At 44.9% G+C, this 13,836-nt stretch overlaps 2 protein-coding genes across 7 annotated transcripts in view; one reads left to right on the top strand and one right to left on the bottom strand.

Moving 5' to 3' along the window:
* Window positions 1-12,825, bottom strand: part of EMD (emerin) — a 30,579-nt gene extending 17,754 nt beyond the window's left edge. Inside the window, exons 1-2 of the mRNA XM_073639859.1 lie at window positions 12,668-12,825; window positions 2,961-3,053 (exon numbers count right to left, since the gene is read on the bottom strand). Coding sequence (XP_073495960.1) covers window positions 2,961-3,042 — 82 coding nt within the window. The 5' untranslated portion in view covers window positions 3,043-3,053; window positions 12,668-12,825. The remainder of the gene's footprint in view (window positions 1-2,960; window positions 3,054-12,667) is intronic.
* The window catches only part of LOC141154244 (uncharacterized), a 150,535-nt gene continuing 149,453 nt past the window's right edge, over window positions 12,755-13,836 (top strand). For 2 of the 6 annotated variants that reach the window (XM_073639858.1, XM_073639854.1), the window contains exon 1: window positions 12,841-12,882. The gene's annotated coding sequence lies outside the window, so the exon portion shown is untranslated. Of the gene's footprint in view, window positions 12,883-13,836 lie in introns of all 6 variants that reach the window. The other 4 variants (XM_073639853.1, XM_073639852.1, XM_073639855.1 and 1 more) reach the window with 4 other exon arrangements.

A 13,836-nucleotide genomic window follows, 5' to 3' on the forward strand; every position in this document is an offset into this window, starting at 1 on the left:
TTGATTGTAAAATTTGCTTGAATAATTAACGGACGCCATGTTGCGTTTGGGGAGCCCCTGATGTTCCTAAACAGAGGAAACCCCCCACAAGTGACACCATTTTGGAAACTAGACCCCTCAGGGAACTTATGTAGATGTGTGGTGAGCACCCTGAACCTCCAAGTGTTTCACAAAAGTTTATAACATTGAGCCGTAAAAATAACATTTTCACATTTTTCCCACAAAAATGTTTTTCAGCCCCCAATGTTGCATTTTTTTCATAAGGGTAACAGGAGAAATTGCGCCATACCATTTATTGTGCCATTTCACCTGAGTAAGCCGATACCCCATATGTGGGAGAAAACCACTGTTTGGGCGCACGGCAGGGTTTGAAAGGGAAGGAGCGCCATTTGACTTTTTGATTGTAAAATGTGCTTGAATAATTAGCGGACGCCATGTTGCGTTTGGCGAGCCCCTGATGTGCCTAAACAGTGGAAACCCCCCACAAGTGACACCATTTTGGAAACTAGACCCCTCAGGGAACTTATGTAGATGTTTGGTGAGCACCCTGAACCCCCAAGTGCTTCACAGAAGTTTATAACATGGAGCCGTGAAAATGGGCTGGAATTGAGAGAGGACGCCATGTTGCGTTTGGAGAGCCCCTGATGTGCCTAAATAGTGGAAACCCCCCACAAGTGACCCCATTTTGGAAACTACACCCCTCAAGGATTTTATCAAGGGGTATAAGTGAACATTTTGAACCCAGAGGTACGACACAGAAATTGATAACATTAAGTCATCGTATTGAATAAGTTGTCATTAGTCTTGGCTCAAGTGATCGCTATTTGAGTTTGCATCGGGTACTCAGGTATGCACCATGTATCGCGGGTGCTCAAGTGACATGCTCGAGTCCCCGCCCCGCATGTTTCACGGTTATTAGACACCCAAAAAAAAACATGCGGGGATTGCTCGTGCATGGCAGGCAATCCCCGTGAGTTTTTTTTTGGCCGCAAAGCATATGGGGTGGAGACTCGAGCACCCGCGATACTCGGTGCATACCCAAGCACCCGATGCAAACTCAAGTAGCGAGCACTTGTGCTCAACACTAGTCGCCATATCATCATTTTTTTTTTTTTTACTTTTGAAAAAAATCCTAACCCCAACCCTAGCCCAACCCTAACCCTAACACCAACCCTAACCCTAGAGTTTATTTTTAACGCCGTTTCTTATGCGGCATAAGTAATTAGACGACTTTATTCTTCGGGTCGGTGCGATTACAGCGATACCAGATTCATATTGGGTTTTTATGATTGACAGCTGTCACACACTAAAAGACGCATTTTTTTGCAAAGACTAGTTTTTGCATCGTCATATTTTGAGAGCTATAATTTTTCCATATTTCGGCCGACAGAGTCATGTGACAGCTTATTTTTTGCGGGACAAGTTGACGTTTTTATTGGTAACATTTTCAGACACATGACATTTTTTGATCGCTTTCTATTCCGATTTTTGGGAGGCAGAATAAACAAAAACCAACAATTGAGGAATTGTTTTTTTTTTATGCCGTTGCGCGTGTGGTGAAATTGATAAGGCAGCTTTATTCTTCGGGTCAGTGCGTTTACAGCGGTACCACATTTATATCGTTTTTTTATGTTTTGGCGCTTTTACACAATAAAAACTATTTTATAGAAAAAAGAATTGTTTTTGCATCTCTTTATTCTGAGAGTTATAACTTTTTTCTTTTTCGGCTGATGGAGCTGTATGGTGGCTTGTTTTTTTGCGGGACAAGATGACGTTTTCAGCGGTACCATTTTTATTTAGATTAGTTTTTTTATCGCGTTTTATTCCATTTTTTGTTTGGCGGTATGATGATAAAGCATCGTTTTTTATTTTTATTTTTTACCGTGTTCACTAAAGGGGTTAACTAGTGGGACAGTTTTATAGGTAAGGTCGTTCCGGACGCAGTGACACCAAATATGTGTACTTTTATTATTTTGTTGCTGTTTTTTTTCATAATAATATTTATTGATGGGTACATTATATTTTTAGTTTTGGGGGATTATTTTTTCTTTTTTTTTTTTAATATTTTTACAATTTTTTTTTTTACTTTCTGATTCTTTTTTAACTTTTACACTATGTCCCACTATGGGACTTTCACTTTTAGCTTTCAGATCGTCTGTATAGCACAGGAATGCAGCACTATCCCTGTGCTATACAGGCTGTCACAGCTGCACAGGGAGAAGTTACTTTGGTTATGCACTGCGCATGATCAAAGTAACTTCCTGCCTCCTGGTGACCCGGATGTTGTCATGAAGACATTGGGTCATCATGACAACACCCAGGATCTGACTCAGATACCACGGGATGTCGGGGGAGGAGGTGATTATCGCGCTTTCCTCCGCAATTGCGGGGATTAATGTGCCGGGAGTGGTGCGGGACCGCTCCTGGCACATAGCACCGGGTGTCAGCTGTAACAATCTGCTGACACCCGGTGGCGATTGCCCCGCACCGCTTGTGTGTGGTCGCAATCGCCGCTCGTGTAATAGTACGTAGCTGGTCCATAAGGCCCAGGGCGCAGCTACGTACTATTACTGACGAGGTCGTAAAGGGGTTAAATATCGCCTATATTACAGTACATTTTTTTTTACTGGATCTTATTAGCCTAAATAATTCTCTCTTGTGTAAGCCAAAATAAACATCTCTGATGGACGTATACACCCGAATTGCTAAAAACTGTATTCAGGCGTTCATAGCAGACACTAAAGACTAAAACAGGCAATACGTAGTGAGAAAAACAAAAAAATAATCTTTTGGCTAGGTTTAATTAGATCAACAGATGGCAAAATGTTGATATACGTTTTTAGCGCATATGTCTGCAGCCCGTAGAAATGTGAACCTAGCCTAAGGCGGTAATCGTTCTCATATCTTCAATTTTCATGGAGAATAAATCAATAAGACATTAATACAGGAGTATTACCTACCAAGAATAGGTCCATATTGCAGGCCATATTTCCTCAGGGTGCTGATAAGCTCCTCATCTGTCATTTTTTTGAATTTTTCCATTTTGGAAATACCTGGTGAAAAAACAAATATCATATGTCACCCTTTCTATATTTTAGTAGTACTACGCTACAACAAATATTTTGCCACCTGGACGACACCTTTTCATATTCCCTGTGTTAGAGCATATGGATGTGATAGGTTGGGGCTACCAGCTCAGGACGCTCTTCCAAGAGAAGCTTAAAGGGGTTGTTCACGACTGTTAATATTTCGCCATTCTATTTTTATGTTGAAAATAAGTATCTTTGCAAATACCTTGTTTTGCAGTTACTGCCTGTGAGTGGAGCTATCCTTGGCCGCTCACAGGTATCAAGTGCCCCCCCCCCCGCTGATGTCACGTCAAGTGAGGCGTGACATCAGTGACGCGCTCCCTGCGGTGGCTGCTGGCTTGTGGGTGGGGTTACCCTGTGCGTCACACCCAGCATCCACCGCGAGCTTCCCCAATGAATGAGGAGAGTGAGAGTGCGCGGTGGATGCTTGGTGTGACGCGCGGGGTAACCCCACCTACAGCCTGGCATCCACCGTGGAACGCAGAAGTAAGTCACCCCCGGCTGCAGCCGGAACTTGACGTGACATCAGTGGAAGTCAGAGTCAGCTGCAGCCGGGGGTCACGTGATGCCTGTGAGCGGCCAGCGATAGTTCCGCTCACAGGCAGTAACTGCAAAGCAAGGTATTTACAAAGATACTTCTTTTCAACATAAAAATAGACTGGCCAATTATTAATAGTAGTGGACAACCCCTTTAAAGCGCACCTGTCAGCAGGAGTGCTCAGTAAACTACATACACTGTCAGGTGGGCAACATTACACTGATTAAAATGATACCTTTGTTGATGAAATCCGTCCTGTGGTTCTTGTGTATCCTTTACTTTCAGTTTTGAGATAATGATATGCTTTTGCTTCGGGGCAGTCTGTGGAGGGCGCTCTATCTGGTGCTCTGCTTACATATTCATCTGTTTGCTTTTATGGCAGCTCACTGTGCCTTCACTGACCTGCCTCCTATTTTCCCTAGCCCCATACTACTAGATGCATTATGTAAAATACAGTACAGACCAAAAGTTTGGACACACCTTCTCATTTAAAGATTTTTCTGTATTTTCATGACTTTGAAAATTGTACATTCACACTGAAGGCATCAAAACTATGAATTAACACATGTGGAATTATATACTTAACAAAAAAGTGTGAAACAACTGAAAATATGTCTTATATTCTAGGTTCTTCAAACTAGCCACCTTTTGCTTTGATGACTGCTTTGCACACTCTTGGCATTCTCTTGATGAGCTTCAAGAGGTAGTCACCGGAAATGGTCTTCTAACAATCTTGAAGGAGTTCCCAGAGATGCTTAGCACTTGTTGGCCCTTTTGCCTTCACTCTGCGGTCCCACTCACCCCAAACCATCTCGATTGGGTTCAGATCTGGTGACTGTGGAGGCCAGGTCATCTGGCGTAGCACCCCATCACTCTCCTTCTTGGCCAACTAGCCCTTACAGAGCCTGGAGGTGTGTTTGGGGTCATTGTCCTGTTGAAAAATAAATGATGGTCCAACTAAACGCAAACCAGATGGAATAGCATGCCGCTGCAAGATGCTGTGGTAGCCATGCTGGTTCAGTATGCCTTCAATTTTGAATAAATCCCCAGCAGTGTCACCAGCAAAGCACCCCCACACCATCACACCTCCTCCTCCATGCTTCACGGTGGGAACCAGGCATGTAGAGACCATCCGTTCACCTTTTCTGCGTCGCACAAAGACACGGTGGTTGGAACCAGAGATCTCAAATTTGGACTCATCAGACCAAAGCACAGATTTCCACTGGTCTAATATCCATTAATTGTGTTCTTTAGCCCAAACTTTTCTCTTCTGCTTGTTGCCAGTCCTTAGCAGTGGTTTCCTAGCAGCTATTTTACCATGAAGGCCTGCTGCACAAAGTCTCCTCTTAACAGTTGTTGTAGAGATGTGTCTGCTGCTAGAACTCTGTGTGGCATTGACCTGGTCTCTAATCTGAGCTCCTGTTAACCTGCGATTTCTGAGGCTGGTGACTCGGATAAACTTATCCTCAGAAGCAGAGGTGACTCTTGGTCTTCCTTTCCTGGGGTGGTCTTCATGTGAGCCAGTTTCTTTGTAGCGCTTGATGGTTTTGCAACTGCACTTGGGGACACTTTCAAAGTTTTCCCAACTTTTCGCACTGACTGACCTTCATTTCTTAAAGTAATGATGGCCACTCGTTTTTCTTTACTTAGCTGCTTTTTTCTTGCCATAATACTAATTCTAACAGTCTATTCAGTAGGACTATCAGCTGTGTATCCACCTGACTTCTGCACAACACAACTGATGGTCCCAACCCCATTTATAAGGCAAGAAATCCCACTTATTAAGCCTGACAGGGCACACCTGTGAAGTGAAAACCATTTCCGGTGACTACCTCTTGAAGCTCATCAAGAGAATGCCAAGAGTGTGCAAAGCAGTCATCAAAGCAAAAGGTGGCTAGTTTGAAGAACCTAGAATATAAGACATATTTTCAGTTGTTTCACACTTTTTTGTTAAGTATATAATTCCACATGTGTTAATTCATAGTTTTGATGCCTTCAGTGTGAATGTACAATTTTCAAAGTCATGAAAATACAGAAAAATCTTTAAATGAGAAGGTGTGTCCAAACTTTTGGTCTGTACTGTAGGTGGCAGGTCAGTAAAGGCACAGTGACCTGTAATAAGAGCATACAGATGAATATGTAAGCAGAGAACCAGATAGAGCGCCCCCCACAGGCCGCCCTGAAGCACGAGCATATCATTATCTCCACACTGAAAGTAAAGATTACACAAGAACCACAGGACGGATTTCATCAACCAGGGTATCATGTTAATCAGTGTAATGTCGCCTACCTGACAATGTATGTAGTTTACTGAGCACAATCCTGCTGACAGGTGCGCTCCAATAGTCTTGAAGGAACCATGTAATAATACCAAACGCCTCTGACCGTGGCTCATCTCCACGTGAGCAAAGGACTAGGCATGTTAAAAAACCAACATGCCCTATCATTCTTCCGACATTAACTTTGTTGTCCCACACCTATACACATCGGATGGTCGGTCCTGCTAAAATCGGCAGGTTTTATACAGGCACCCTAATATGCATTACAAATTCTGTTTCATTTCAATGGGTGGAATATTTCCAAAAACTCTATTAAAGGAAAAGCATAGTGTGACTAGTGACGGAACCACGGGTGATTTACTTTTTTTTCTCCTGTTTTAACCCCTTCACGACATGCGCCGTATATGTACGTCACATGGCGTGTCTCCCTCTTTCATGCGCGCTCCCGTGCTGAGCCAGCATCTTTCCCAGCACATGACAGTGGATCTGATCAGCAGCGGTTGTAAACGCGATCCACTTGTGGATGTTAATATGTTAAATGCTGCTGTCAATCTCCGACAGCTGCATTTAACATGGAAGCGCATCAACGACGTGTCACATGACCGTGGGTCGCCGATGGTTTGGCATGACAACCCCGGGTCTGCAGGAGACCCCTACAGTTGTCATTGCCGGGATGCTATGAGCGCCGTCTAATGGATAAGCTGAGCGTTTGATGCCAGCTTCTATACCGCATGACACCCTCTTCTCCCCTGATGATTAGCTGAGGCAATGAAACGCGTTGGGAGCGGTGTGCTGTGAGTTGCTGGAGGCTGAAATAAGGTTTTGGATGCCCCATCACATGGAGCTGTTCTAAGGCCAGAGAGCAAGAACCAATATTCTATCCGGTGAGGTCGTTCCATTAACATATTTATAAGTGTTTAAAGGCTCACCATCGATTGTGTAAATGTATTAAGGTTCTTGTGGCCTGAGACATGATACGTTTGAGACACTGTCTTGAGAGCTCCGCTACCATTTCCCCGCCATTCTCTGTGTGATGTTACAGGTAGACCACATACGGTTATATTCCTGGACATAATGAGTTATTGATTGTTAGGGTCACTCACTATCACAGACAGGCTTATACTTGTTTTTAGGTCCTTTGGACTTGTGTATTACTTTTTTATTCAGTTGTAATAAATGCTAAGTTTTAATCCTTTGTAGCACTACACTCGCTTTAAATACTTATTTTCCCTGTGTGGTTTTCTTGAACCCCTATTGCTATACCTGATGCTATGAGGGCCACCCAGCGGTTGGCGCTTATAGCAAGTGAAAATTTTTGCTACACACAGCAGGGCTGAGGCCCTGCTGTGTGTAGGACAGAAGATCACATGATCGCAGCTTCTAGTCTTCCATGGAGACTACTGAAGCATGTGAAAATAAAAAAAAAAATGCTTTTAAAAATATTAAAAATATATAATAGTTCAAATTACCCCCCTTTTTCCCCATTCAAAATAAAACAATAAAAAAATTCAAATATACACATATTTGGTATCGCAGAGTTCAGAATCGCCCGATCTATTAATATATAAAAAGAATTAATCCGATCAGTAAACGGCGTAATGAGAAAAAAAATCAAAACAGAATTACTGTATTTTTCGGACTATAAGACGCAGAGGACCATAAGACGCACCTAGGTTTTAGAGGAGGAAAATAATAAAAAAAATGTAAGTAAAAAAATGTGGTCATGATGCACTTTTAAGGGGGAGGGGGTCTTCTGCTGACACTGGTATAGGGGTAATGTCCCCCAATTCTGACAATATCCCCCATCCTGGTATATATGCCCCCCCCCATCCTTTTATAATTGGTCCCCATCCTGGCACGCCTGGCATCCCTCCATCCTGGTATGCTTGGCACCCCTCATCCTTATCCTAGTATGCATGGCACCCCTCATTCCTATCCTGGTATGCATGGCACCCCTCATCCCTGTCCTGGTATGCATGGCACCCCTCATCCCTGTCCTGGTATGCATGGCACCCCTAATCCCTATCCTGGTATGCATGGCACCCCTAATCCCCATCCTGGTATGCATGGCACAGCAATCCCCATCCTGGTATGCATGGCACAGCAATCCCCATCCTGGTATGCATGGCACAGCAATCCCCATCCTGGTATGCATGGCACAGCAATCCCCATCCTTGTATGCATGGCACCCCTCATCCCTATCCTGATATGCATGGCACCCGTCATCCCTGTCCTGGTATGCATGGCACCCCTCATCCCTGTCCTGGTATGCATGGCACCCCTAATCCCTATCCTGGTATGCATGGCACCCCTAATCCCTATCCTGGTATGCATGGCACCTATCATCCCTGTCCTGGTATGCATGGCACCCCTCATCCCTGTCCTGGTATGCATGGCACCCCTCATCCCTATCCTGGTATGTATGGACCCTCATCCTTACCATGCTATGTATGGCCCCCTCATCCTTATCCTAGTATGCATGGTCCCCCTAATCCCCATCATGCTGCACATAAAAAAAAAAATAAACACTCCTACTCACCTTTCTTCTCTCCTCCAGCGCTGCGTCCTCTCTGCCCGCGCTGATCTCTCCATGTGAGCCGCGCATGACGTCACTGCCATGCGCGGCTCACAAGGAGACATCTGCTGCCGGAAGTCACTACTCCCCACGCCGGGACTGTGGGCGTGGGGAGTAGTGAATATTCATTTTCTTTAGAAGCGGGACAGCGTAGGATGCAGCGGGCCGCTGCTTCCTCCTGTGCCCCGCTCCTCCACCGCTACCGCTCCTCCACCCACATATATACACCCCCCCCAACATTCGGACTATAAGAGGCACCCCCCATTTTCCTCCAAAATTTTGGAGGAAAAAAGTGCATCTTATAGTCTGAAAAATACGGTATGTTTTTTTGGTCAACGTAGCATTGCAATAAAATGCAATAACAGACTATCAAAACATCGTATATACCCCAAAGTGGTATCAATAAAAACATCAGCATGGCGCAAAAAATAAGTCCTCACCCAGCCCCAGATCACGAAAAATGGAAACGCTACGAGTCTCGGAAAATGGCAACATTTTTTTAAACTAACTTTGTTTTTCACCACTTAAATAGAAAATAACCTATACATGTTTGGTATCTACGAACTTGTAATGGACCTGGAGAATCATAATAGCAGGTCAGTTTAACACTTAGTGAACATGGTAAAAAAAAACAAACAAACCCCAAAACAACTGTAGAATTGCACTTTTTTTTGCAATTTCACCGCACTTGGATTTTTTTTTCCCGTTTTCCAGTACACAACATGGTAAAACCAATTGAGTCGTTCAAAAGTACAACTCGTCCTGCAAAAAACAAGCCCTCACATGGCCATGTTGACTGTAAAATAAAAAAGTTATGGCTCTGGGAAGAAGAGGAGCAAAAAATGAAAGCACAAAAACAGAAAAGGGCCGTGGCGTGAAGCATCTCTTCCAGGCATTTTTTTTTTATACCTTTTGATTACCCATAAGTGGATACTGCTTGTAAATACAAGAAATTTACTGCTTGTTAAAATTTACAGCCGTTGTTCAGATATTAAAACTTTTCTTTTGTTTACTGCTTGTTGCCTTGGAGACCGACCACCTCTGCTAGACAGAACACGTGCAGCGCTTACAAGCTCTTTTTATTGTGCTCGTACGCACTGTTTCAGAGCAGGCCGGGATCGCTGGAGAGTTATTACCTCCTAACACCGGCCAGCTTCAGCGTCGTGTTTACAAGTTAGTCAAAAGCAGTAAAGAAAATAAGTAAATATCTCACGAACGGCTGATAATTTTAATGAACAGTAAGGCTGTGTGCCCACTATGCGTTTTTGCCACGGAATTTCTGCAGCGAAAACGCTTGGTAATACGTGCCCCATGGTCCCCAATGATAATCCGCATGTGCTGTGCACATGCTGCGGAACTTTCCGCTGCGGATTATCATTGCGGAAAAATACGCAGCATGCCCATTCATTTTGCGGACACGCAGCGTAATTGCCGCCATTGAAACGCTTCATATCGGCATCACTACATGTGCGCACACGGATATGAAGCGATTCAATGTGCGAATGGTACCCAGGCCTGGAGAAGAGGAAACTCTCATCCAGACCTGGGTACCATAGAAACTGTAAAAAAAAAGAATTTAAAATAAAAAATAAAGATTATACTTACCTTCCGATGTCCCCCGGCCTCCTCAGCGATGCGTGCGGTGTGTTGGGCGACTCGCGGTGGTGTGAGGACCTGACATGACGTCATTGAGTCATGTGACAGGTCACGCGACCGCTGACGTCGGCGGTTGCATGACCTGTCACATGACTCAATGACATCATCGCAGGTCCTTCACACCACCGTGAGACACCGGGGAGACCTGAAGGAGCGGAGAAGGAGACCGGGGGCCATCGGAAGGTAAGTATAATCTTTATTTTTCACCATTCTTATTCTTTTTTAACTATTACTTGGTGACACTATATAAATCCACGCCGGTTGCATGGATTTATATAGTGTGACCAAGTTGTCAAGCACTTTCCAAGTGATGCTAAAATTGCTTGGAAAAGCGCTTGATAACCCGCATGCAGAAATGCATGCAAAGACGCTTGACAAACGCTTCTACCTGACGGGAAAAACGCATGTAAAATCCGCATGCATTTTTCCTGCCAGGGAGAAGCGTAAAAAATATGCAGCATTTCTGCATCGTGGGCACATAGCCTAAGGCTATGTGCCCACGTTGCGGACCTGAAGCATATTTTTTACGCTTCTCCCTGGCGGGAAAATCGCATGCGGATATTACATGCGGTTTTCCCGCCAGGTAGAAGCGTTTGTGAGGCGTCTTTGCATGCATTTCCGCATGCGGGTTATCAAGCACTTCTCCAAGCATCACTTGGAAAAGTACTTGACAACTTGTTCAGAATGGTAAAAAATAAAAAAATAAACTTTATACTCACCTTCTGATGCATTCTCTGCCCCGTCCGGAGTCTTGAGCGGCTCACGCTGTTGTGTGGAGGACCTGCGGTGACGTCATTGAGTCATGTGGTGGGTCACATGACTCAATGACGTGGCAGGTCCTTCAGACAACAGCGCGACGGAGGGAAAACATCAGAAGATAAGTATAAACTTTATTTTATTCTTTTTTTTACAGGTTCTTTGGTACCCAGGTCTGGATGAGAGTCTCCTCTCATCCAGACTTGGGTACCATCCGCACATTGATTCCGCTGCGCTTCCGCAAAATTAATGAACATGCTGCGGATTTTTGACTGCAGCATATACGCTGCGGAAAAATCCGCAGCATGGGCATTGACATTGCGGAATGCCATTGGGGATCATGGGGTGCGGATATACATGCGTTTTTCAAGCGTTTACGCTGCGGAAATTCCGCAGCATATACGCTTGAAAAACGCTACGTGGGCACACAGCCTTAGGCTATGTGCCCACGATGCAGAAATGCTCAGGATTTTTTCCTGAGCGTTTCTGCATCTCCCTGGCAGAAAAAACGCATGCGGATTGTACATGCGTTTTTCCTGCCAGGGACATGCGGAAGTGAAGCGTTCTTCACATGCATTTCCGCATGTGGGTTGACAAGCGCCTTCCAAGCGATTTTAGCATCAATTGGAAAGTGCTTGACAACTTGGTAACACTATATAAATCCATGCAAACGGCATGGATTTATATAGTGTGACCTTAAAGAATGGTATAAAATAAATCTATACTTATCTTCTGATTGCCCCCTGGAGTCTTGCTTCGCTCCGTCCTGGCTTGCCGGCAGCTCGCGGTACACTGAAGGACCTGCCGTCACATGACTATGATGTCAGCGCAGGTCCTTCAGTCCACAGCGCGCTGCTGGCAAGTGAAGACAAGCGCACTGCGGGCCATCAGAAGGTAAGTATAATATTTATTTTATTCTTTTTTTACAGGTACTATGGTACCCGGGTCCGGAGGAGAGTCTCCTGTCCTCCACACCCGGGTACCATCCGCACATTGAAACGCATGTAATCCGCATGTACATATACAGTGATACATAATCCATGCGTTCTAATGCTAGTCAATGGCAGCAAAAACGCAGCGCTTCCGTAAAATAATTGGTAGTGCTGCGTTTTTTTCCGTAATGATAACCAGCAGCGGAAATTTCCGCAGCATGTGCACAGCACATGAGGATTATCATTGGGGAACATGGCAGACCTTCTACCAAGCGTTTTTTAAGCGTTTCTGCAGCGTTTTTGCCGCTTAAAAAACGCATCGTGGGCACACAGCCTAACTTGCAAAAGTGCTTGTGTGTACGAGCTCCATCCGAATATATCACTCTATGAAGATTTCACAAAGCTTTTACCTAATAGAATCCACACATTTCAGTTTCTACACAGAGCCTGCACACACTGGCCCAACTATGGTGATCAGCCAACAAAAAGCCCTGTCTTGCGGCCGCAGGGCATTATGGTAGCTGTAGTTTGACAACAGTGATTCTGATAGGCCAGGCCAGTAACAAACTGATCTATTTTTCCAGAGATTTTGGCTACAAGATCGACGACGACGACGACGACCCCCTCAGCCGCCATTATTCCCTCACAACCAAACAGTGTAATTTTTAAGAAATGAAGTGATTAAAATGGGCGGCAAAAGGCGCTCAACCGTCGCCGCCGTCTGGCCACGCCCACTCCGCCTGGCCGCTTAGGGTCCAGCGCTCAGCCAATAGCAGGGCGGGGCAAAAAGAGCGGGAATCGGTTGCGGATCGGGCGGGCAATTATTTATGTAGCGTTCTTACCTCAGGTGGGTCCGGTGTGACAGGAAAAACGTGGCTCTGTCTCACCGCTCGTAGTAGCCGAGGGTGGGGATAATTGGAGGAAGGTTGTACCGGGGCGGCTGTAGAGTAAAACAGGCGGAGGAAGAGGTGGTGTCTCTTCTGAAGAGACCGCCCGCTGTCGTCACTCGAGTGACGGCTGTAAAAGGCGTTTTTGTCAGGGAGTGGCTGGAGGGCAGGTATGTCCCTTGGCTCTGATTATGATTTAGCTTTCTGTACAGCCGTCACTCTACTACAACTCTCAACATGTTTACTCCGCGTAGTGGTGGTTGCTTTACAGCTGGGCCCGGGTCCGTGCTCAGAAAGGTGTAATAATGGGGTATTTTCTGTGTCCTGGCTGTACAGCTCGGCTTGGATGCAGGTTTAGGGTCTGGCTGTGCAGCATTTACCTCAGAAATGTGAGGTGTACGTCCTGGCTCCGTTATGAGGGGGGCTGTGTGGGAAAAGATAAGACTGCGTTCACACTGTGGTGGTGGTGTACGTTCACAGTATGAGACGGCGCGTAAACTAACCGCGTCCCTCGACCCATATTTACCTGACCAAAACAGATTTTTTAGGTTATGTGCGCACGATCAGGAATCGCTTGCAGAAATTTCTGCAAGGTTCTGCACCTCTTGGCAGCAAAAAAACGCTGCGGAAATTCCATGTTTTTTTTTTTTTTTTTGCGTTTACGCCATGCGGATTTGTCATGTGGTTTTACAATGCATTGTATAGGAAAAACGCAGACAAATCCGCACAAAGACTTGACATGCTGCTTCTTTTAACGCGCATGAAATCCTTTCAGGACAATTTCCGATCATGTGCACAGATCTTCCAAAATCCCATAGAAAATGCTGGGATAAGGTTTGCAATGTGTTTTTGTGGCCATATCCACGCAGATTGCACTGTGTGCACGTACCCTTAGTCTCCAGGTGAGTGGTAGATGTGGAGATTTCCATCTTTTAACAGCATAAACAAAACTGTTCAGAACCTGTTCACACCTCCCAGCTTTGAAAGATTAGAAGAACACGTACTCTGGCGCACAGTGTGCCACAAATTTTTTTTTTAGTTTTAATTATACTGTCCTTTCTATGTGCCTGTGCAGAAACATTGTTCATAACGAAGCTCATTAGTTTTCCACATAGTATGGTACC

Source organism: Phyllobates terribilis, unplaced genomic scaffold (genome assembly GCF_046119375.1).
Source record: "Phyllobates terribilis strain yellow unplaced genomic scaffold, ASM4611937v1 Scaffold_7__3_contigs__length_470593459, whole genome shotgun sequence".
In the NCBI taxonomy this organism is placed as follows: domain Eukaryota; kingdom Metazoa; phylum Chordata; class Amphibia; order Anura; family Dendrobatidae; genus Phyllobates; species Phyllobates terribilis.